Genomic DNA, 23,385 nt, shown 5'->3' with positions numbered 1-23,385 from the left:
GCGGGGACGGTGGAGGGAGGCCTGTGTGTCTGCTGGGTGAGGTCACTGTAATCATCGGGGTTTACCAGAGAAATAGACCAGTGGGGGACAGGCTCGTGTCGTCCTGGAGGCCGAGGAATTCCAGTGGCTGCAGTCAGATGACATGGGGTGCTGGGGTGGGGCGGGGAGCTCTGTAGGAGAAGGTGGCATTGGCGGATGTCCGAGCCTCCCTGTCCTGAAATGGCAGTGGTGGCATTTGCCCAGTGGGGGTGTGTGGGGAACGGATATGAGCTCGTGACCATCCCAGAGCCTCGGTGCTTGGACGTGGCCATGACCCAGCGTCCCCCTGGCCTCCTGCAAGGGTCAGCGTGGCCCTCCCTGCCTCCTCAAAGCCTTTCTGGTCACTTCAGGCCCTTGGATCTCCTGCCACATGCATCCCTTGGCATTGTTTCACAGCGTCTGGGTTCAACATTTGGGGCGCATCTTGGGGTCCTCCCCAGCCCTGGAAAGAGACCTGGAAAGAGACCTGGGCTTGGCGAGAGGTGTCTGTCAACACTAGACCCTGCAGGACGAGCCGCACACGTTCTGTTCTCAGTGCTCAATCCATCGTGGAGAGCATGTGAGTCCCCGGGGAGCTGGGCACGAAGCCAGCTGTGCAGGTTGGACCGCCGGGAGCTCTGGAACCGCTAGGAACAATGCCGGCTGCATCCCCTCCCCGTGGCCCGTCATTGAGGAGTGGGTTTGTGGAATGAATGTGGGAATGAATGAATGTTCCAAGAGCCTCTCTGGAGGACGGCACCTCTGACGCCATCGTTCTGGGTGGGGGTCCGATGGTGGAGGCTGCCAGGAGGTTTCTGGGTTAGCCCCGGGCCCCTTCTCTGCTCCTCTCGCTGTGTGTGGGGAGGGCCTCTGCTGGCCAACGTGGGGTGTCCCTACAGCTCCAAGGGATGGCTTGGTTGCCCAGGGAGCCCGCTTCTGGAGCAGCCGTCGTGCTCCCTGCCCCTCCTGTGGATCCCCTTCCTGGCAGCCCCGGGTTTGCTTGGCTTAGCAGCTCCTCAAATCCCCTCGAGTCCGGACTTGCCTGCTTTAAACCTCTCCAGGGAGCACGCGCCGGACCCAGGGGGTGCATGTCGGGACCGAGCACCTGCAGCACAGGGCCGTGTTCACCTGGGGCTCTGTCCTTGTCGCCTCCTGCGGTGGTGGGAGAGAACGGCTCATCCTTCACGCTCCCGAATTCAGTCCGGCTCCGCCCAGACCCAGAGCAGAGGGGCTGGGTCAGCGCCCCGGGTGCAGGGAAATCTCAGTTCACTATGCGCGTCGACCTGCTTTATCCCAGGGGGTGGCCGGAGCCTAGTTGGGTGCCAGCACCCTCACCGTCCTGCAGACAGTCGGGGTGGGGGGGCCACTTGGCCAAGCCTGGGTTTTGGAGGTTGATGGGCTCAATTGCTAGTAGCTGTGTGGCCTCAGGCAAGTTGGTCAGCCCTGCTGAAATGCAGCTGTGAGACGAGGAGTGCGAGTTGGGTGGGAAATGTTGCGCCAAAGGCTCGGCTTGGTGCCCGCCAGCCGCCGGCGTCCAGAAGGCAGTGGCCGTCCTTGCGGGTGGCAGCTGGGTCTGGGTGTCACCTGGGAGGACCAGGGCCGCCGGTTTCTGGTCCTGGAGCCCACTGCAGGGCACGGGCGAGGTTATGCCCAGTGTGAACCGCCCTCAAGCGGCCCGGTGTGACCTTTGCCCTCTGCCCCTGTCTCTAGGAGTCACGCGGACCTCCAGCAACCGTCTCCGGAAGCTCGGCGACCCCAGCGGCCCAGGTGAGTAGCTTGTTCAGCTGTGACCCCCCAGGTTCTTCTGGCCCAGCCCTCTAGCCCACGTGGCCTTCTGAGGTGAGCGGGGCTCCTCGCCTGCCGCCCAGGGAGGCCTGGTCTTTGATGGCTCCGACTCAGGTGGCTTTCAGGCCCGTTGAGCACAGTCTGCCAGAGCTGGGACTCGTGGGAGCAGGGGCGCCTCTCTGTAGGGAGGCAGTCCTGGCCCAGGGAGCAGGCCGCATGTGTGGTGGGGGACAGAGGACAGAAGACCGAGGCGGGTGTGGATGCTGTTGGGCTGCCCTGCGGAGGCGCGGAGGGACGGGCAGCCCACGGGCAGGCGGCTTTGACTCTGAGCAGCCACGGACCCCTGCTGCTTCCCACGCCCTGCAGAACTGAGGGGGCTCCGTTGACCGAGCGGGCAGGCAGCGGGGACCAGGGTCACATAAGTGGCCTCCCGGTCGTCTCGGCCGAGTTCTTCTCTCTGCCTCTTCTCCATGTGTCCATGCGGGCGGCCTCTTTCCAAAGAGGACACTGGGGCCCAGAGGTGAAGGACGAAGGGGCTCGCCTCCCCTGGAGCCCACACCCTGCCCTCCTAGGCCAGCCCCGCCCTGTGGAGCGCTCCGCGCTGGTGAGTCTGTTCCGCATCTAGCCATAGCGGCCACGTGACTACCGACCACGTGAGGAATACACAAAGTTTATTTAATTCATTCGTTCACTTGCATAGAATGACGCGGTTAACTTCTTTTAAATTAATTCCACGTAATGTCTGTGTGTAGCTAGCAGCTGTGCAATTAGACCGGTCTGGATCATTCCGGCTACCCCTAGAATTCCTTCCCCGGGTGTCCTGAGCCTTCTTCGGGGGCCGTTGCAAACCTCTGCGAGGGTTGTCCGTCTGAGGTGTCACCTGCCCGCGGGTACCCTCAGGGCATCCCCAGGCTTGTGGGGCAGCCGAGGGGCAGCCTGGCAGGGAACGGGGGTGGGAGTGTCAGGGGCATGTGGATGCACAGGCTGGGATGTCCCCACGGCTGTGTCTGAGGCCCCTTGTGGTGCAGGACGGGGCTGGGTGTGGGAAGGGAAGGGTGACGCCCGGCTGGAGGTCTCCCGGGCGGCTGAGTGATTCACATCCGCAGTTACGCAAGAGCTCCACCCCCTGCAGCCACGTCGGGCCACTAACCACTGGACGGCCCGGCCTGTCTTTCTGGGGAACTTTCCTCTGGGGCCCCGCAGCTGGGCTGCTTCTTTGCCCTTCCAGCAGCTGGGCTGCTTCTTTGCCCTTCCAGCAGCCGGGCTGGGTCTAGGGGCCTCGCCTGGTGCTGGGGCCAGGGACAGGTTGCTGAGCTCTGGGGTTGAGGTGTCCGGAGACTGGCGCCCTGGGCCATGTGGACACAGTCTCCTCTGGCCATTGCTTCTCTGGGCTCAGACTGGCCAGTTCTGTGCCGTCAGCACTTGGCAGCCGCTGCCACGGTCCGCTTGGAAGCCTAAGGCATAATTTGCTGCAGCCCAGAGCTGTGCGCCCGCGATCTGGGTTTTCTTGGGACCGCGTGCTGACACACAAAATCCTCTCTGTGGGGGCCTGCGCGGGCTCTGCTTCGGGACACCCTTTCCTTGTCTTCCTGGCTCCTTCTCTAATCCCAGCCGTACCGCAGCTAAGACCGGGACCCCGATGAGGGTCTTCCCTGGACCCCCAGCCTCTCAGTGCCCCGGTCCCTCTGACCCTTGCAGGATCCCTGTTTGGAGCCACCACCTACCCTACCCTCCCCCGAGCCTGACCTCTTGTCGCACACTCTGCCTGGCCTCCTGCGTCCGGGACCCCAGGCCCCTAGTCCTCCCAGAGGGCCAGGGGCTGTATCCCAGCACAACTTCTGTGAGCTCAGGCTTTTCACGAGGCTGATGCTGGCAGAAGCCACAGGCCACCAGCTCAAGCCGTGCCCACTGTCCACCCTTCTATGACCTTACTTTCTGCCCTTCTTGAAAAAATGGGATTGGTAGACCCAGTAAAAAGACTGGAAAGAATGAAATAAGCCAGCTGTGTGCCTACCGGCCCTCTTGAGAAATAAGGTGTTCTAGGTGCGGTGTGAGCGCCCGGGGGACCCTCCCTGTGCCCGTTCCTGCCAGGGTGACTCCCTGGTCACTGCCGGTGCACGTATGCTGTGTGTCTGGACGACACGTGTCTCCCTTGCGGACCGGCAGCCGCCCGTCGGCCGTCCGAGGGGTGCCGGCCCGAAGGTGCTCTTTGCTTTTTCAGGCCACGGGATGTCTCTGAGATTGTCCTCGCAGGCTCGTGTAGCCCTGTTCGTGTGTACGGCCTGTGGGCGAGGGCTCCTCGGTGTGGGCCTGCTGCTGGAGGTTGGCGGAAGCCTTCCTCTGTCCGAGGCGCCACTGGAAACATCCTCACGTGTTCCCATGCACACACGTGTGTCCCCAGGCGGATGCCCGCACTCTGACCTCCCAAGTGGCCTTCCGGTGTGTTCTCCCACGTCCCTCGAGCGGCTTCTGTGGGCCGCTGCCTCCCGGCCACTATCTCTGGCCAACCTTTGCCCTGGTTCCCACAGCTCCCACAGCGTTTCCCCTCGGCCGGCTTCCTCACCTCCCTCGGCTGGCCCCGCCAGCCTGCCCCACCGTCCCCCTGGGACTCCTCAGAGCCTCTCTTTGTGCCCGGACGTCCGGTGTGTTCCGACTCCTGCTCTTCCTCCTCCCAGTGCCTCTGAGATGGGTGGCCTCATCCCTGCTGTAGGGGGTTGACTAACGTCCCCCCAGAAGTCGTGCTTGCCCGGAACCTCAGAAAGTGGCCCAACTGGGAAATGCGTCTCTTAGAAGCGCGGTCAGTGAAGGCCTCGGAGATGAGATCCTGCTGGACTTAGGATGGTTCTTAAGGCCGACGGCGGGGGGCCTTATAGGAAGAGGAGAGGTACAGGGGAGCAGGCCGCGTGAGGACACAGGCAGAGATGGAGGGAGGTGGCCACAAGCCCAGGGACGCTCGAAGATGCAGGAAGGGTTTTTCCTGCGGTCGCTGGAGGAAGCTCGGCCCCCGCTGATACCTTGATTTTAGGCTTCCGCCTCCCGAACGGGGAGACAATCTGCTTCTGCTGTTTTAAGCCTCTCCATTCATGGCGATCTGTGACAGCAGCCTCAGGAAGCCCTGCACATCCCCCTGGGCCCGGGTGGGTGGACGGCACTGTCCCCGCAGGAGGGTCTCCCTGAAACGCTGCTGTCTAGGCCGTGTCTCTGCCCTTACGCCTCACGAGTAGATGCCCCACGGCATCCCTGGTGGGTGTTCCTGTCCTCCCCCCGGTCTTTCTGTCCAGGCTCGCACAGCCCTCCTTGCTCCAGGCCCCGGGGAGCTCTCCACCTCGTGCTCAGGACACCCGGCTATACGCGGGGCCCGGCTGCCATCGTCCCAGCCATGTGGGCGTGTGAGAGAGCGTGGCTTGGTGGCGGGGCGCTGGTCAAGGAAGACACCGCCAGAGTCTGGCTGCCCGTGGGCCTTGCCCGAGGCTCCCACAGGCACCCCTTGCTGGTGCCGCCCTTCTCACCTGCGGACACCCGCTCCTCCTTTGTTTCTCTCGGGTCTCAGCCTGGCAGTCCACGGAGGTCCTCAAGCAGGAAATCTCAGCCGTCGTCCTTGACCTTTGCCTCACTCCCAGCACTCTCAGGTCAGCAAGTCACCGAGACCTTCTCAACTCCCACTGCCCTCGAATGACCGTTGGATGGGCTGCCTCGTGGCCCAGGCGCGGTCAGGCATCAATGCCCCCCGCGTCCGCACCCTTCTCCCCACGGACGCTCCCCTGGCCCCGTCGGCGTTCAGTGGCATTTACCGAGACCCACCTGCACGCACAGGCTCCATCCGTGTGATTATCCAAATCAGACCTGGTCAGGGCCTCTTACTTAAAGGACCCCTAGTTGCCTTTTCCGCACGGGACGAACTAAAGCACAGGACAGTGTTCAAGACGCTTCCCAGCCTGACCTGTCTCGCCTTCCAGGCTCTCACTGCCCCGTCCTCCCTCCTTGACGGGGAGGCCTTCCCCGGCCTTCCCCCCAGCCTCGGTGCCGGGACAGACCCTGTACCTTCGTACTTCTGAAGGCCTTGACTTTGACCCAACCTGTCCATCTCCAGGGTTGGTCTTGGCGGTTTCTTTGTCCTCCCGCCCACAGGGCTGGATGTTCTTATGGCACATGGCTCGCAGGCCGCGACTATTGTTGCATTCAACTGGGAAGGACAAGCCTGGGGTGATGGGCCCAAGAATGAGTTTAAAATAGAAATGTCAGCCTTCTTTTGCATTGGCTGAAGAGTAGCTTTTCCCTTCGTGTTCTGGTGAAGAAATTCATTGAGAATGCAGTGTCTCAGGGGAGGAGGGTTTGGGAGCAGCACAGCCCTGCGGCAGTGGGCACACGTGGCCCCCACATTGAAGGCGGTAGATAGAGCACGTTGACGTCATCGCAGAACGTTCTGTCGGGCCAAGCTGGTCGGGAGAGCCGACACGTTGGCTCTTCAAGTTCATTGTTCTTCCTGCGAGCCCGTGTTGGGCACCGAGCGAGCGAGCGAGCGGGCAGGCAGAACGTTGGGCTCTCGGCAGGAAGGGGAAGACACTAGCCCTTCGTGGACTTTCTCAGTGATCTGGGGAGGTGTTTCAACCCCAGGGGCTGCGGGGGCAGATGCTCCCGAGATCCGGCCTCCTTGCTCCTCCATCCCCTTCTGCCGCACGGGCAGTGGGGTTCTCCTGGAGGCACGAGGCTCCGGCTCCGGCCCTGGCCCGGGATGGGTGACTGAGCATGAGACCTGTTGGTGGCGGTGTTCGGCCACTCCTGGGCCGCCCCTCTCCATTGTCTTGGTTCCCTTCCACACTGTTCTGGAAGAACTCCCACAGCAACGGGCGGCCTGGGCTCTTCGCACCAGTAAACCCCACAGCCGTCCCTAAGGCAGAGAGCAGCTGGGTTGTATTTATTTAGGAACAGCCGAAACTTGCTGCTCAATAAAGAGTGGGGAGAAGGTTCCTGAGAGGAAGGTAGTTGGCCCCAGCCCGGAACCCGCCTCGCTCTGGGCCTTGCTTGGCGGGCCAGGCTGGGGCGGGTGCCCGCTCTGCTGGCAGGTACGGGAGGGGCAGCGGCGGCCGCAGGAGGGGCCGCGGGAGGCGTCAGGATGGAGCGCCTTCGTTGTTGGCTCAGGGAAGCTGACCTCGGTGCTGGAGTCAGGGATGAGCAGGAAATGAATGGAAAAGTCATTTCTTAGAGTGAGAGCTCCCCGTAGCTTGGAGCTGATTATGGAGGATTCGAGAGCGTCCGTGTGGAGCAGAGGGTGGCGAGAGGGGGTGGGAAGCCTGAGTCCAGGGCCTCAGGAAGTCTCTTTTCCGCCAGACTCCTCTGTCCCCGTGTCCTCACAGCCCCTCCTCAGAAGCGCACCCCGGGAACGAGGTCACGTTGGTCCAGGGACCCTGCTGGGCGCATCATGGGAGTCGTCCTCCTGGCCTGGTGGAAAGCCATCCCCCAAGCCATCCCCCAACTCTTCCTCCTCTCCCCTACACGCCCCTCGCAGGGGGATGGGGACATGGATGGTAGTCAGGAGTCCACAGGCGGGTGGGGGGGGTGCCTGCAGATCTGTTGGGGGGGGTAAAGGACAGAGATACCATCTTAGAAACTGTCTAGAAGAGGCTGTGGGGCAACGGTGCCCACCCCAGGACACGGGCTGGTGGGGGAGGCTGGGAGCAAGGTCAATTTCCCAAGGCTGTGTCCACGGCTGGGGTCCTGCCTCCCCCAGGTGGCAGGTGTTGGTCCAATTTGGGAAGTGCTGGGTGGAAGGAAGCCAGCCCCCCACAGGGACGCTAGGCTCTCGCATTTACTATGCTAATGTGCTGGAGGCATCTAAGGCCTGCATCTAGTTTATGTAACCACAGAGCCTTGTTAGGGGAGGAAAGAGCCGTGTGGGGAACCCACTTTGGGGATGCAGGTCCCTGGCCTGGTCTGGCCCGTTGCTCCCCTCCCCCGCTGGGTGTGGACAGTGCTGGTGCCTAGACGCAGCCTCGATGAGCACTGGGGGGTTGGCTGCCACCTTCTCCCACGGCTTGGCCTCACCCCACCTCTGCGCCCAGCCTCTGAGCTGGCTCATGACTAACACGGGCCTCATTGGAGCCAGTTGGTGCTGCTAGGTTTTTGGTTTCAAACGCTCCCCTGCTTGGGCCAGAATGCTTGGATTTTTCGGCATGGGGCGGGGGGTGGGGAGGGATGGACGTTGAGCCAAACTCTGCCGGGGAAGCACCGAGGGTCAGAGCTGTGCTCAGCTGGCCGTGAGGACAACAGTGAAATCACGGCCTGGGCCTGAGCGCTGGGCGCCTGCAGGAGGTGGCAGGAGTGGTGGGGGGCGGCCCATGGCCAGCCTGAAGCCTGGCCTACCCCGGATTCCCACCAGCGGACCTGTCTGTGGGGCCCTCCTGGGCTGGCTTGCCCTGCGGAGCGACCCGTCCCACGTGTATTAAAGGGGTTTCTTCTTTGTATCTTTTCTGTCGTGTCTAAATTCAATACAATGAACACATATTATGTTTATAATCAGGAAAACCTGATTTTGTGAGGAATATTTTTTTCAAAATCGGGGAAGAGATGTGAATGGATAACCCCCCCCAAATTCTCCGTGATTGCCATTGTCCTAGCTCAAGGATTGTTAGCGGTTGGTGGGCTTGCCAGTTTACAGGGCCTGTCTGTGTTCCCTGGGGGCCCTGAACACATCGCCACAGATCCGGTGGGTCGCAAGGACAGAAGTGTGTTCTCGCAACGTTCTAGAGCTGGAGTCTGAGATCCAAGTGTGGCTGGGCCGCCCCCCACCCCTGCCCTAAGGCTCCAGGAAAGGATCATCTCCTGGCCTCTTGCTTCTGGGGGCTGCATCCAGCCTTCAAAGGCGGGGGCGTCAGGTTTCTGCTCTGCCTTCCCATCCCTTTTGTCTGCACACCTCTCTCTGCCTCCCTCCTGCCTGAGGCGAGAGGCACCCAACCGCCCTGAGGGCTCCCCCTCCTAACCCAGGCTAATCAGGATTCTTTGTTTAATCCCATCTGCAAAGACTCTCCAAATAAAGTCCCATTTGCAGAGATTAGGGTGTGTGACATCTTTGGGGGCCATTTTTGAGCTCATGGGACCTCCCTGGGCTGAGACCCTGTCCCCACATTCCCTCGGCAGGCAGGCCACTTTTGGGGCTGTCCTCCAGGCTCTGCTTGGAGGGGGTGGGAGTGGGGAGATGGTTCCTGTTTGGTGTCCCCTGCCCCCGAGGAGACACCTTTGCCACATAGGAGACTGTGTCTGAGGTCCCGTCCCAGGCAGGAGGGGATGGGACTTTGTCCCCACCATCCAGCTGATGTGCGTGGACAGCACCCCCCAACTCTGACCAGGTGCTGGAGCAGCGCCCCCCCAGTCCAGGGCAAGAGCAGGAAACAGCTGAGCACCCCCACCCCAGGCCTTGGGGGGCCCCTCCCAGATTAGTGCTCAGTATGGGGAACTGCGCTGAGGAGCCAGGCTCCCTCCCCGGGGACGGCTGGGGACTCACTGACTCATGAGTAACTGGGACCTTCCAGGAAGTCTCCTTTGGGCCACCTCCCCACCCCCACCAGCCTGGGCGGGGACAAGCCTTCGGCCTGTGTCACCCGGCAGCCCCAGGGACAGTTCCACGGGGCTCGTTGGGGCAGGTGCTCTGGAGCCCTCCCTGGCTGCCTGCCTCCTCGGGGCCCAGCAGGGAGAGGGGTCGGGCCGGGCTGCAGGGCCCCCGCGGCTCAGGGAAGGCGAGGCCGCCACGGGGTTTTTCTCAAACGCTTCGGCCAGAGGCAACGTCGCCTCGTGGGCCGGGGAAAATGAAAGACTTTGGAAGTCGCCAGGAATTTGACTGCGAGCTGGTTTCCAAGAGGCTAAGTTAAGCTTCTCCAAGTGGATATTAAAAAGGAGCAGCAGGCCTGGCGGAGGGGCTGGAGGGGGTGGAGAGAAGGCCGGAAGCCGCCCGCTGCACCCTGCGCCTCCGGAGCCTGCCCGCGCACAAAGCCCAGACGGGCCGGCCGGACCGGGGCTGCGGGAGCCTCGCGGCCGCCCCCGTCCTGCCTCCTCTCCCGCACGGCCCCCGGCTCTTCTCCCTCCCGATTCACAGAGACAATGCTACCTCAGTTTGGGGCACAAACATATGATCGGCACATGGAAATGTGGTAATTTGGATGCGTTCGTGATTGCAACAGATTGAAGAAATTAGACCAGACAAAGAGTGTTTTTGGAGGAGGAGGAGGAGGAGGAGGAGGCCAAAAGAGGGAGGGCGTCGGGGGTGAGAAAGGGAGGACGCCTCTGGAAAGGGGGACGCCGGGACTCCCGCCTGCTGCTAAATATATCCGTAGTAATGGAGAGAGACCGGATCACAGGTAGGTCCCCCGCAGCCCCCTCCCCTAACTCGGAGCTATATTGGCGCTTCGGGAAATCAGCCCTCAGGGGTCACTTTTATTCATTCGTGTGGATGTATTTCTGTTCCTTTGGACTGCTCTGAGGCCATGGGATGCAGTGTTGCCAGAGCGGAGCCTCACCAAGTCTGGCTCTCACTGAGGCTCTGCTCTCCTTCCCTCGTTGCTCCGCTCGGTCCCCCACGGGCTACTTCTGCTTCTCCAGGCGCTGTGAATGCCCAGACCTCTGGCGGCTCCAGGAAAGGCCGGGTCTGGGGGCGTGGGGGCGGGCGGCCTGCTGGGGTCTGGGCTGATGGCATGTGGGCCCTAGCTGGTTGGTTCACCCACTGTGTGGGCTGTGTTTCAGCTGCCACCCAAAATCCGTCTTCAAGGCGGCCTGGGTCTCCTCCCTGGAACAGCATTTCGGTGCCTTCCCAGGAGCCGATGGCAGGGGTGGGGCTCCCGGTGCTCAGAGATGTGCAAACGTGTGCGCGTGTGTATGCCCATGCACAGCACATACAGCTGGTCCCATTCGCCCAGAGGCTTGGGTCATTAGCAGCGGCGAGTCCCCCTTGGAGCTGGGTGTGTCACTTGGGTCCTCAGTCACCTGGGAACCCTGCAATGGGGAGGGGGAGTGATATCTTCTAGGGTCACCAAGGGACGCTCTAGGCCAGGACGACCAGCAGATGTGGGCTCTACTCAGATTCTGGAGCAGAATCACTGTTTAAAACATCTTGATGTCACCTCAGGGCATGGAGTGAGGGCAGACTTGGCTGGAGGGGCCTCGAGGTTCTGGGCCCATCCCTGCTCTCCTGGGGCATCCAGCCTCTTCTAGATGGGCCATTCTCACTGGCAGCCCCCAAGGAGCGGGCACGGAGCCATCGGGGCTGTGTGAAAGCCCACCCTGAAGAGAAAGGAGGCTGCTCTGGCTTGAGTCATCCCGGTTCGATGGCCCCCTGTCCTGGGTCAGGGTCCCTAGCCCCTCAGCCGGCCATGGCACACGCTGTGACTCGGTCAGTGTCTGACATCATGAGTCGGTTCCCCTTCATTACCGCGCCTGCTGCCTGCTGCGGGCCCCCGTGAGGGTCCTGGGTCCACTGGGGAGGTCTGGGCTATCCTTGGGCCTCAGCTAGTCTGTGCTGACCCTGGTGAGCCTCAGGATGTCGCCCCACAGATGCCATAGCCCTCGTCTGTTGCTTGCCACTGTGTGTGTTAGGGGGCTCCCCAAGAGGCCAGAGGGAAGGGTGGCCCATCCTGAGGCTCCTTCTGTCTGCTGATCAGATCCTGATGGGAAGAGAGCTGCTGAGTGGCCATGTGCGCGTGCGTGTGCGTGTGTGCGTGCGTGCGTGTGTGTGTGTGTGTGTGTATGCATTTGTGCCACTGGGACCGCCACAGGATGTGGGGCAGCCATAGAGACCTGCGGGAGGGAAGGTGTGGACTCAGCAACACGGGCCAGCTGGTTCAGGGCTGTGGAGCCTGAGTTCCCTGCTCAGAGGGACACTCACAGGGTCCCTGTGTGGCTCGGGAGGATGGTTGCTTCACCAGCCTGGCTCACAGGGCCCCGGTGGCTGTGGGTCCAGCCTTCACTTCCCAGATGACCAGGGCATGGCCCCGATGGGTGACCCAGGGGAGCAGAGAGCCAGGACACACAGTGGGGGAGGGGACCCTTGGGAAGTGACAGCACTCTTGGAACCTTCTGGGCTAGCCAGACCCCAGCAGCCTTTCATGAGCTGAACCAAACTGCCTTGGAAAACGGTCAGCTCTGTGCCTTCACGGCCACACTAGGCACTACTGCCCTCGGCTGGGACTGACCATGAAGGATGGAAAGGGGACTTTCTCTCAGGACGTGCCTGAGGAGGAATGGGTACTATCGGTGAGATTCTCATAGGGATGCGTTGTCACTAAAAATTGCTTATTTCTTTCCAAGCTTTGTTGACGATGGAAAGCCTCAAGCCCTTTCCCAGTATGTTCCTCAGAACTGCTCAGACCTTGGCCGTGGTCTTTGATTGTAACTTGGCTCTTAAGCAGCCCCCCACCCCGCCCCGGGAAATGCGTTCCATCCTGTCCCTCTGTGGCCCGGGGCCTCAGTTTCCTAGTCTCAAATGTAAAGGGGTTGGACCGGTGTGATCCCGGGCAGCACCCCACAGCCGGTGGGCCTCTGAGCCTGCTCTGCGGGGTCCCCGGAGGCTCCTTCCTTCTCCCCTTGTCTTGCTGTAGGGCACTGTGACTACTGTCTCAGGCCCCACCTGCGCAGCAGGCAGAGGCAGGGCTGGGGGCCACGATGTCCCACCTGGCCCAGCGCCCCACCTGACCGCTTCCAGACAGGCCTGCCACTGCCTGGACCCCACTGGGCTGGTATTTGAGATGCATCTGGCTGGTTCTCGGCCACTGCCCAGTGCCGTCCAGGAGGAGCTGGTGGGGCGGGGAAGGCAGGTGCAGGCAGCCGCAGGACCCTTCCATCTGCTCGATCCTTCTGTGGGCAGCGCTGGGCTCCCGCCAGGTTCGTAAGTCTGGGATCTGGGTTCCTCCTGGGCAGTGGGGTAGCCCCGGCCTCTTGGAGCCTGCCCCTCCCCCCACCGCCCCGGGAAGATGCCAGAGGGCTTGTCAGCAGGGCAGGGATGAGTCACGGAGCAGCGACTGGCCGCTGAGACACAGAAGGCCGCTCCTTCCAGCCAAGGGTCGGGTTTTTTCCCTTGTTCTGGACGGGCTCTGTGGCTTTTACAAATTAAGCAGTTTTATCTCATTCCAAGCGCTTGTATTTCAGCAGGGAGAGAATCTCTAAGAAGGGAACTTTCCACCGGGGAGCTGTAACTTAGCTCAGCTGGGCCTCGGGGAGGGTGGGAACAGGCCTCGCGGGTGGGTTGCAGGCAGAGAATGTGGAAGGCTCCTGCTCGGTCATGGACGTCGGCGGGGGTCCTGGGAGGGCTGCTCCGTCACTGGAGCCCTGGTCCGTGGTTGGGCGTCTGCCCGGCACAGTGAGGCACAGTACGCTCGTCTAGGAGGTAGGGGTCTGCTCCTCTCAGGGGTGTCCACTGTCATGAGGAGGGCAGGGAGCTGGACAACACTCACCTGTCCCTCCCCCGGGTACTTGTCACCCTGGTCCTGGATAGACACTGCAGGTCCCAAGCTGCCTGGATCCGCTGTGTCCTCTCCAGCTTTATTTCCCTCATCTCCAAGACCAGAAGTGTGGCCAGTAGCTTTCCTGGGCCCCTTCTTCTTCTGGCTCTGACCCGCAAGGGACTTGGCCCCCAGAGGAGTTTCTCAGGCCTGCTGAAAGCACGTGCCACAGACCAAGCGTCCGGAAACAGCAGCCACGGACTCTCCCACAGTTCTGGGGCCTGGAAGTACAAATTCAAGGTGTTGGCAGGGCTGGTTCCTCCTGGAGGCCGTGAGGGAGCTGCTGCTCTGTACCCCTCCTGGTTTCTGGGGGATGCCTGCGTTCCCTGGTGGTCCTTGGCCTGTAGGACATCATGCAGTCTCTGCCTGTGGTCACAGAGCCTTCTGTGTCCCCAAGCTCTGCTGCTGCTCTCTGATGAGGACACTCATCCCTGGACTTGGGTCCCTGGGTAATCCTAGGGGATTGAATCCCCAGATCCTAAACTTAATTATACCAGCAAGACCCTATTTCCAAATGGGACAATGTTCAGGGGTTCCAAGTGAGCATGTGTTTTTTGGGGGTAGGGGTCACCATTCAGCCCACTCTGATCCTGAGGTATCCTGGATCCACGGATGACTCCATGTCCCAGATTCCTCGTCATCCCCCTCTGGACCTTTTGGTGTGGCCGCTAGCCTTTGCCACTGTGTCATGTGCACCTGGTTGGGTGTGGAGTGTGGAGGGCTTAGGCTTGTTGGGATTCCAAGAGCCGGCCAGGAGACGGCTCTGCTTCCTCCCTGGAGCTCCCTGGTCCTGCCTGCCGGGGGCCCGGGATCCCCGGAGCTCTGTGCTGGACTCTGAACTCTTTTTAAAGATTGGGGCAAAATATGCATAACGCACAAATTGCTGTTTTAACAATTTGGGGGCCTACGGCCCGGTGGCATTTAATGAGATGCACAGAGTTGGGCCACCATCCATCCATCTGCAGAACTTCACCTTCCAGCATGAAACTCTGCTCCCACGGAACATTAGCTTTCCGTTCTCCTTCCCCTCTGCCCTTGGCCACCACCACCCTACTCTGCGTGTCCTTGAGCTTGACTATTCCAGGTGCCTCATGGACATGGAATCGTGCACCATTTGTCCATCTGTGCCTGGCTTATTTCACTGAGTATCATCTCTTCGAGGTTCACGGTGGTGTAGCAGGTGTCAGCTTCCTTCCTAGTTTAAGACAGAACGAGGTTCCATTCTATGGATAGACCACATTGTGTGTCTTCTTTTCTCTTTGGCTAGACCTTTACATTGTTTCCACTTTGTGGCTGTTGTGACAGTTACTGCTGTGAACAGGGGTGTGCAGATATCCGCTCCAGGCTCTGCTTTCAGACATACTGGATCCACACGCAGAAACGGCGTTGTTGGATCGTGTGGGAGTTCTATGTTTAATTTTGGTGGGAAGCTCCATACTGCTTGCCCAGTGTTTGCAGCACTTCCCATTGCCACCAGCAGGGCGCAAGGGTTCCAATTCCCCCACCCGCTCAGCGACATTGCTATTTTATTGACTTGTTTATTTCTTTGGGTAATAGCCATCCTCATGAATGGCAAGTGGTATCTCACTGTGGGTTTGACGTGCGTTTCCCTAACTGCTTAGAGACGGTGAGCGCCCTTTCCGGGGCTTGTTGGCATCTGTGTGTCTTTGGAGAAATGTTTCTTCGAGTCCTTTGTTAAGTTTTTAATTGGGTCATTTGTTTTTTGTTGTTGTTGGTCATAGGAGTTCTTTATATATCCTGATACTCGATCTGCAAGTATTTTCTCCCATCCTGTCAATTACCTTCTCAGGCTGTTGATGGCATTCTTTGATGCGTAGAAGTTTTTAAGTTTGATGAAATCCCATTTTTCTATTCATCCTTTTGTTGTCAGTGCTTGTGGTATCATACCCATCGTCACAAAGCTTTTCTCCTGTGACTTTTCCTAAGAGTTGTATAGTTTTGGCTCTGGCGTTGAGAACTTTGATCCGTTTTGAGTTAATTTCTGTATATGGTGTGAGGTAAGGTTCCTGATTCACTCCTTTTCTTTTCTCACACCCAGGCTGGCTCCTCTGGGTGGCAGGGAGTGGGGAAATCCTGGGCTGGTCCAGGCCTTGAATCCCTCCCTGCCCCAGGCTGGCCAACAGAGCCTCAGCTCTGGCCTGGAACATGGCTGGACATGTGTTACGTCCTGGGGCAGCCCAAACCCAGCCCTACTGGGCTGACAGTGGAGGCCAGCCTGGGGTGGTCTGGGTTCCACCATATGGATGTTTCTGTAATTCTCTGTGGATCCCCCTGCCCAGCTTGCATGTGACATTGGCTGTCTGTGTGGCAGGGTGTGGGGCTCAGTGTCCATTGGTCTGTCCCCATGCTCCTCAGGAAGCCTGTCCACCCACACCCTCTCATGTGGCCTCTGCCATCCGAACTTACGCCTCCTGCTCAGAGCTGGTCATCCCTCTTGTCTTCCCTTCCAAGCCAACAGAAACTTCCATCCTGAGGCTGCTACTCAAACCCCTTTGCCCTCAGGCCCTCCAGCACCGGGCACTCCTTCACCAGCCGCACACGGATTCCGCTGACAGGGTTGGCTGTGGATTCAGCTCCTTTGGGAGCTGGGCATGTGACCGGGCAAAGGGCAGGGTGGGACCTGACCGAGAAACAGGGGAGATTTCCTCCTGACAAGTGGCCTGAGCTTGGAGAAGTGTCTTGGCCACAGCTTGAACTCTGAATAGGTAGCAACCGAGATTTCAGCTCGCAGTGGACAACACTTCTGCCTTTAGACCGTCAGATCCTCCTTCCTTTTTTTCTTTTTTTCCCCTTTAAACAAATGAGGAAACTCTGACTTGAGCAAAGCTGAGTAAACAAACCAACACACCCCTAGGAAATTAGCAAAGAGGCACCAGCTCTGAAACTACATGCTTTGGGGCTGGGTGGGTCTGTGGGAGCAGCTGGGTGCGGCGGGGCCGCGGGGTGCGGGTGGCGGGAACCCGTGCACCCTGTGCTTCCTGCCTGCTCTCCTACCCACTCCCGCCAACAATCTGTGCGGTAGCTTCTGCTTGGAGTTCACCTCCTGTCATTCCCTAGTGGGGGTCCCGCTTGCAGTGCCATGAGGCCCCGTTCCTGCCAGCTCACTTTTTGAATATCTCTTGACGTCCCGCAACGCGCAGGTGCTTGCCTTGGTTCTCGGGCTCCGGGAGCGAGGAGGCTACTGCCCTGGCTCCCACGGGACTCCGTCTGAACCAGATGTCAAGCAGCTAGCCAGTGAGCCCACCGACAGATGATTCTAGACGAAGGCTGTGCAGGAGCCTAGAACAGGTGATGTGATTGTGACCTGGTGCGTGTGTCCGTGTGTGTGTGTGTGTGTGTGTGTGTGTGTTGGGGGATTAGTGGAGGCCCTTCCTGAGGAGGTGACACTGAGCTGAAATTGTTGTGACCAGAAAGACTCCACCAGGCCAGCATTCAGAGGAAGAGCTTCCAGGCAAAGACAACAGAAAATGCAAAGGCCCTGAGGTTGTGTCATCAAGGTGACGGGAGGGGCCGGGTCAGATGGTGCTGGGGAGGCCTGTGGGGTGCCCTGTGGAAGGAGCTACAGGCCCTGGATGCCTGGTGGCTGCTGTGTCCCCTGTGGTGGGTTGGGAGGGGAAGCCGGGAGGCCTGGAGGGGGAGAGCTGGTCTTCACGGTGGGAGAGGGAGGGCTTCCAATTCCTGGGGGGACCCGGGTAGCTGACGAGGCCACAGATGCCCTGACCTGCTGCCCAGCCCTGCCCCAGCGGCCGCTGACTTGAGGAGGGAGGCTTGGGCCGTCTCAGCTAGGAGGATGCCAGCTGTGGCCTGGTGTCTGCTTGGCCAACTGTGGGGTGAGGCTAGGCCGCCTGAGTCCTGGGAAGGTGACCCCACGTGGCAGCAGGTGTGGGAGGGGTGGCGCGCTCCTTCCTGTCCCGCCAGCTCCCGTGTCCCTGGGCAGAGTTATCGGGAGCCCTGCTTGACGCCATGTGCCCACCAGGGACCAGCACCCCTCCTACTGGCGGGGACTGAGCAGCCGCCTCTCCCGCTCACCTGGTAAGGGCTTGGGAGGGGATGGAGACTCAAGAGCTGCTCTTGCAAGACGGTGGACAGTGGGTGCCTGTGTGTCCTCGGTCCACATGGGGGACATTTCAGTCAAGCCCTGCTTGCTACTTCATGTGCCCCAGGACCATCCACGGGCCCCCTGGGCAGGGGCGGCACAGGCATGGTGGGTGAGTGCAGGAGGCTCTCTCAGGCCCGAGACCTCGCCTTTCGGGGGCTTCGCTTTGGGCCCGCGCCCCTCTCTGGCCCTGCTGCTCCTGCAGTGCACATGGGTGGCCCCCCGCCATCCGCCCGGCCGGCCTGCCAGGGACCATGGGGCCCTTTCCAGGTGGCATTTCTGTTCAAAGATGCAGGGCTCTGGGCTATGGGGCTGGGGGAGATGTTCTAGGATGTCATTATCTGGTAAGAAGCCAGGTACGGCTTTCGGATGGTGGACATCTGCATGTTTCCAAGCTCTAGCATCCCCATTCAGCGAGCGTGTCCTGATCCCGATGGCACCATGTCTGAGGGAGAGGATGGGGCTGGGGGGCGACCGTGGACTGGGGGCTTGGGCTGTGCCTCTGTGCTGTGTGTTAAAGGTTTGGGGGGTGGGGGACACTCCAGAGAATGCCCTGTAGTGCCCCCCTACCCCCGCCCCAGCTCGCACCTCTCTGGGGAGGAGTGGACAGTGGGGCCTGGGCTCTGGAAACGTGTATTGTCCGGGCATGGGTGCCCCCATTACTGCAGTGAGGGGCCGGGCGGGGCCTGGGGAGGGAGGAGGCTGCAAACCTGGGAAGGGAGCCGGACTGGGCTGCGGAAAGCCTTTCCCCCAGAAGGTGGCGGTGCAGGCCCTCCAGCGCCAGCCCTTGCCCGGTCTCCGCGTTCACCCGATTTGCAGGACGAGGCTACTCCTGCCTTCGTTCCCCCTTCCAGGGGCTGCTCGCCGCCGGCCGGCGTGGGGAAGTGGTGGGTGGAGAGAATGCGAATCACGGGGAGGACGGGAAGGCGCCGGTGCGGTGCGGGAGCGAGGACCCTCTCGGAGACCGAGACCCGCCGAGGCCCTGGACTTTGACGGCTTCCTGCCTCGGGGGGAGGGGCTCTGGCTACATCCTTCTTCCCTGTTCGTGGTTGATAGTCTCAGTCTCTTCTAAAATTTTCCAACTTTTTACTGTGAAAGATTTCAAACACACAGGAAAGCTGAAAGAATTCTAGCGTCCCCCTGCGTCCACCCGCGGGATACCGTAATGTACATCAACCGTGTACCCCAACAACCCATGCGATTTGGGGGCTCCACGTCGGAATAAGTTGCCGATATCCACACACATTACCCTTCCGACGCCTCAGCTTGCATCTCCCTAGCTAGACTCCAGTATCGTTTGAAGTTTCTGTTTCTCTCTGGGTGGTAAAACTGACGTACCGTGAAACGCCCAGAAGTTCAGCGGACCCCTCTGGGTTTGGACCTAGACTTCCACGGTGCGTCCTAACTGCGGTCAGGCTGCAGGGCGTCACCATCCACGCTCCTTGCGGGTCTGTCTCTGCCTCCACCTGCCTAGGGGCTGCCAAAATTCTGCCTTTTTCCATTATCGATTAGTTTTGCCAGTTTGTGTGTTGTTTTCCATCTATCTATGTTTTTGCCGTGGTTTGTCCCATGAATGCTACGTGGTGTTCCTTTCATGTTTCCAGTGTGAGGCTCTTATAAATAAAACTGTGATGAGCATTCCTTTTTTTTTCTTTTTTAAATATTTTTTAAAAAATTTTAAGTCATCTCATCCATTTTTCCTTTGTGAAGTGCCTTTTCAAATCTGTTGCCAATTTTATTTTATTTTATTTATTTTTATTTATTTGACAGAGAGAGATCACAAGTAGGCAGAGAGGTAGGCAGAGAGAGGAGGAAGCAGGCTCCCTGCTGAGCAGAGAGCCTGATGTGGGGCTTGATCCCAGGACCCTGGGATCATCACCTGAGCCAAAGGCAGAGGCTTTAACCCACCGAGCCACCCAGGTGCCCCTGTTGCCAATTTTAAAAGTGGTTGTTTGGGGGCTCTGGCTGGCTTGGTTGGTTAAGCGTCTGCCTTCAGATCAGGTCATGATCTTGGGGTCCTAGGATTGAGTCCCACCTGGGGCTCCCTGCTCAGTGGGGAGCCTGCTTCTCCCTCTGTGAGATGTTCTTTCTTTCTCCACCCCCCCCCCCGAGGGCAATTTAATACATAAAAGCTTTAAAAATATATTAAAAGTGCATTGCTTGACTTTTATTCTTTCTGGATACTGGTCTTTTGTCAGATATGTGTATTATAAATATGTTTTTCCTGCTCTGTGCCTTGAATATTCATTTCTTAAAGATCTCTTCCGACGAGCAAAAGTTTATAATTTTAATTTTGATGTAATCTAATGTAACAAATTTCTTTTTTTGTGATTACTGCTTTCTGTGTTCTTTATAAGAAGGCCTTGCCCGCTCCCAAGTGGCAAAGGTATTTTCGGTGTTTTCTTCTAGAAGCTTTATGGTTATAGCTTTTATGTTTGGTTTAGAAATTATCTTTTGTGTATGGTGTGAGGTAGGGGGTTAAGGTTCATTATGTTGGGTTTTGCTAGCTGGTTTATTTTTTCAGTTTGGATACCTGGTCATTCTAGTGCCATTTTTGAAAAGACATTGGAGTACCTTGGTGCCTTTGTTGAAAATCAATTTACTTTGTATACGTGGTTCTATTTCTGGAGTCTATCCTATTGTATTGCTATTCTGTCTATGCTTTGGCCGAGACCACTGTGTCTTGATTAATGTGGCTTTATAATAAACCTTGAGATAAGCTCTCCCAGTATATCCAAACCACTGCTTTCGATGTTCTTATTAAATTTTTAGAAGATTTTATTTTTAAGTAATCTCTACCCCCAACGTGGGACTTGAACTCATGACCCAGATATCAAAAGTTGTACACTCTTCTGACTGAGTCTGCCCAGTGCCCGTAGATGTTCTCAGTCTATTAAATTTCCTTATAAATTTTAGAATTAGTCAATGTCTATTAAAAAATGCTGTGTGAATTTTGAGGTTGCATTGAATCTATAGGTCAATTTAGAGAGAATTGATATTTTAATGACACCAGCTCTTCTAATCTTATAAACGTGGTATGTCTCCATGTTTATTATTTACTTATTTTGTAAACCAACATATAATGTATTATTTGTTTCAAGTCTGTCTCCATTTTTTTTTTTAAAGATTTTATTTATTTATTTGACAGAGATCACAAGTAGGCAGAGAGGCAGGCAGAGAGAGAGGAAGGGAAGCAGGCTCCCTGTTGAGCAGAGAGCCCCACATGGGGCTCGATCCCAGGACCCTGGGATCATGACCCGGGCCAAAGGCAGAGGCTTAACGCACTGAGCCACCTGGGCGCCCCTCTGTCTCCATTTTTAAAGGTGTTTTTCTTCAGTCTCTATAGAATTACACTGTACCGTAGTTGTCAGTGAAAAGATCTTCATGTCAGTTGTTAAATTTATTTCTAACAATTTTTTTTGGTGCTGTTGTCAATTGAGTATATATTTTAAGTTTCATTTCCAATTGTTTGCTGCTGATATATAATAAGATGCAGTTGATTTTGTATATACATTTTATATCCTGTGACCTTGTCAAAGTCATTTTTTTAAAAGATTTTATTTCATTTATTTGACAGAGAGAGAGAGATCACAAGTAGGCAGAGAGGCAGGCAGAGAGAGGAAGGGAAGCAGGCTCCCTGCTGAGCAGAGAGCCTGATGCGGGGCTCGATCCCAGGACCCTGGGATCATGACCTGAGCTGAAGGCAGAGGCTTTAACCCACTGAGCCACCTAGGCGCCCACAAAGTCATTTTTTATCCCAGTATTTGTTTTACTTATTTCTTCCTGATCTTGATTCCTTTAGTTGTTTTTTTCTTGCCTTATTACACTGGCTAGAATGGCCAGTACCATATTGAAGATGAGTGGGTAGGCATCGTCATCTTGTGCCGGAGCTTAGGATGTTAACTATAGATTTTCCAAATATGCTCTTTGTCAGACTGAGGAGATTCCCTTTTGTCCCTAAGTTGCTGGAGTTTATAGCGTGGATGGATGTTAACTTTGATAAGTATTCTTCCTGTATCTATTGAAAAGATCATTATTTTCTCCTTTGTTCTACTAATAGGGTGAATTACAATGATTGATTTTTGAATATTAAACCAAGCTTGCATTCCTGGCATAAGTCCTACTTGGTTACAACATGCAATCCTTCTCATACATTGCTGGATTTGATTTGCCTAATTTTTTGTAAAGGATTTTTTATGTAGATCATGAGGGATATTATTGGTTTGGTGTTTTTTTGGTTAGTTAGTTTGTTTTGGTAATGCCTTTGTCAGTGTTCTTTCAGCCTCATGAAATGAGTTCAGAAGTGTACCCTCCTCTCCATTTTTCGTTAAAGTTTGCATAAAATTGGTTTTCTTTCTTTCTCTCTTTCTTTAAGACGTTTTATTTGTATATTTGACAGAGAGAAAGATAGCAAGAGAGGGGACACAAGCAGGGGGAATGGGAGAGGGAGAAGCAGGCTTCCCACTGAGCAGGGAGCCCGATATGGGGCTCGATCCCAGGACCTGGGATCATGACCTGAGCCTGAGGCAGATGCTTAATGACTGAGCTACCCAGGTGCCCCGGTGTTATTTCTTTCTTAAGTGTTTGATGGAAGTCAGCAAGGAAGCCACCTGTCCCTAGAGTTTTCTTCTTGGAAAGTTTTTTTTTTTAATGACAAATTAAGTACTTGTATTAAATATGTTAAATGAATTTAATATTTAATTGAATACATTAAACGCATTTGATACGTAGAGAGAGCTATTCAAGGTTTTTACTTCCTCTTGTGTCAGTTTTGGTAAGTTGTATTTTGAAGGAATCTGTCCATTTCATGTAACTTGTTGCACTTATTCATATAAAGTTCGTAATTTTCCTTTATTATCATTTCAGTGTCTGTAGGCTCCTAGGGATAACCCTTCATTCTTTTTTTTTTTTTTTAAAGATTTTATTTATTTGTCAGAGAGAGAGGGAGAGAGAGCAAGCACAGGCAGACAGAATGGCAGGCAGAGGCAGAGGGAGAAGCAGGCTCCCTGCAGAGCAAGGAGCCTGATGCGGGACTCGATCCCAGGACGCTGGGATCATGACCTGAGCCGAAGGCAGCTGCTTAACCAACTGAGCCACCCAGGCGTCCCAACCCTTCATTCTTAATACCAGTAATTTATATTCTCTATCTTTCTTTCTTTCTCTCTCTCATGAGTCCAGCTATGAGCTTATTGATCTGTAGATCTTTTTTTTTTTTTTAAAGATTATATTTGTTTATTTGACAGACAGAGATCACAAATCACAAATAGGCAGAGAGGCAGGCAGAGAGAGAGAGGGAAGGAAGCAGGGTCCCTGCTGAGCAGAGAGCCCGATGCGGGGCTCGATCCCAGGACCCTGAGATCATGACCTAAGCTGAAGGCAGAGGCTTGACCCACTGAGCCACCCAGGTACCCTGATCTGTAGATCTTTTCAAGGAATGAACTTCTTTTTTTTTTTTTTTTCTTCTTCTTCTTCTTTTTTTCCCCCCTTTATTTCTATCCTTATCTTCATGACTTCCTTCCTTCTACTTACTTTGATGTATGTGTTAGGTCCCAGGCAGGAAACAGAAACCACACCACACCAGTAATTTGAACAGCAAAATGTAACCTACAGCATTATTAGCAGGTAGAAAAAAGCTGGTTAGCTGCTAAAAGGATAGAACAAGACTCTGGAGAACACAGAGCAGCAGAAGCAGCAGCAGCTACTTTTGAAGGAAACACAGGGGAGAGAAAGCTTTGTGACATTGGGTTTGGTCCCAGTTTCTTGGCTAGGACACCAAAAGCACAGGCGACAAAGGAAAAAACAGATAAGTTGTATTTCATCAAAAGTAAAAAAAAAACCTTCTGTGCCTCACAGGACACCTCGACAAAGAGCAAAGGCAATCCACGGAAGCGGGGTGGGTGGAAATATTTGCAAACCATATATCCATAAGGGATTAATACTTAGAATATATAAAGAACTCCTACAATCCAACAACAAAAACCCAAA

General features: G+C 56.6%; 1 protein-coding gene across 1 annotated transcript in view; it reads left to right on the top strand.

Annotated features, from left to right (window-relative positions):
- SEPTIN9 (septin 9) overlaps nt 1-23,385 on the top strand; it is a 143,124-nt gene that overhangs the window by 13,450 nt on the left and 106,289 nt on the right. Inside the window, 1 exon segment of the mRNA XM_032870506.1 lies at nt 1,729-1,785. Coding sequence (XP_032726397.1) covers nt 1,729-1,785 — 57 coding nt within the window.

The sequence above is a fragment of the Lontra canadensis genome, unplaced genomic scaffold (assembly GCF_010015895.1).
Source record: "Lontra canadensis isolate GAN:19392208 unplaced genomic scaffold, GSC_riverotter_1.0 scaffold41, whole genome shotgun sequence".
Taxonomy (NCBI): domain Eukaryota; kingdom Metazoa; phylum Chordata; class Mammalia; order Carnivora; family Mustelidae; genus Lontra; species Lontra canadensis.
This window is presented reverse-complemented; position numbering and strand designations above follow the sequence as displayed.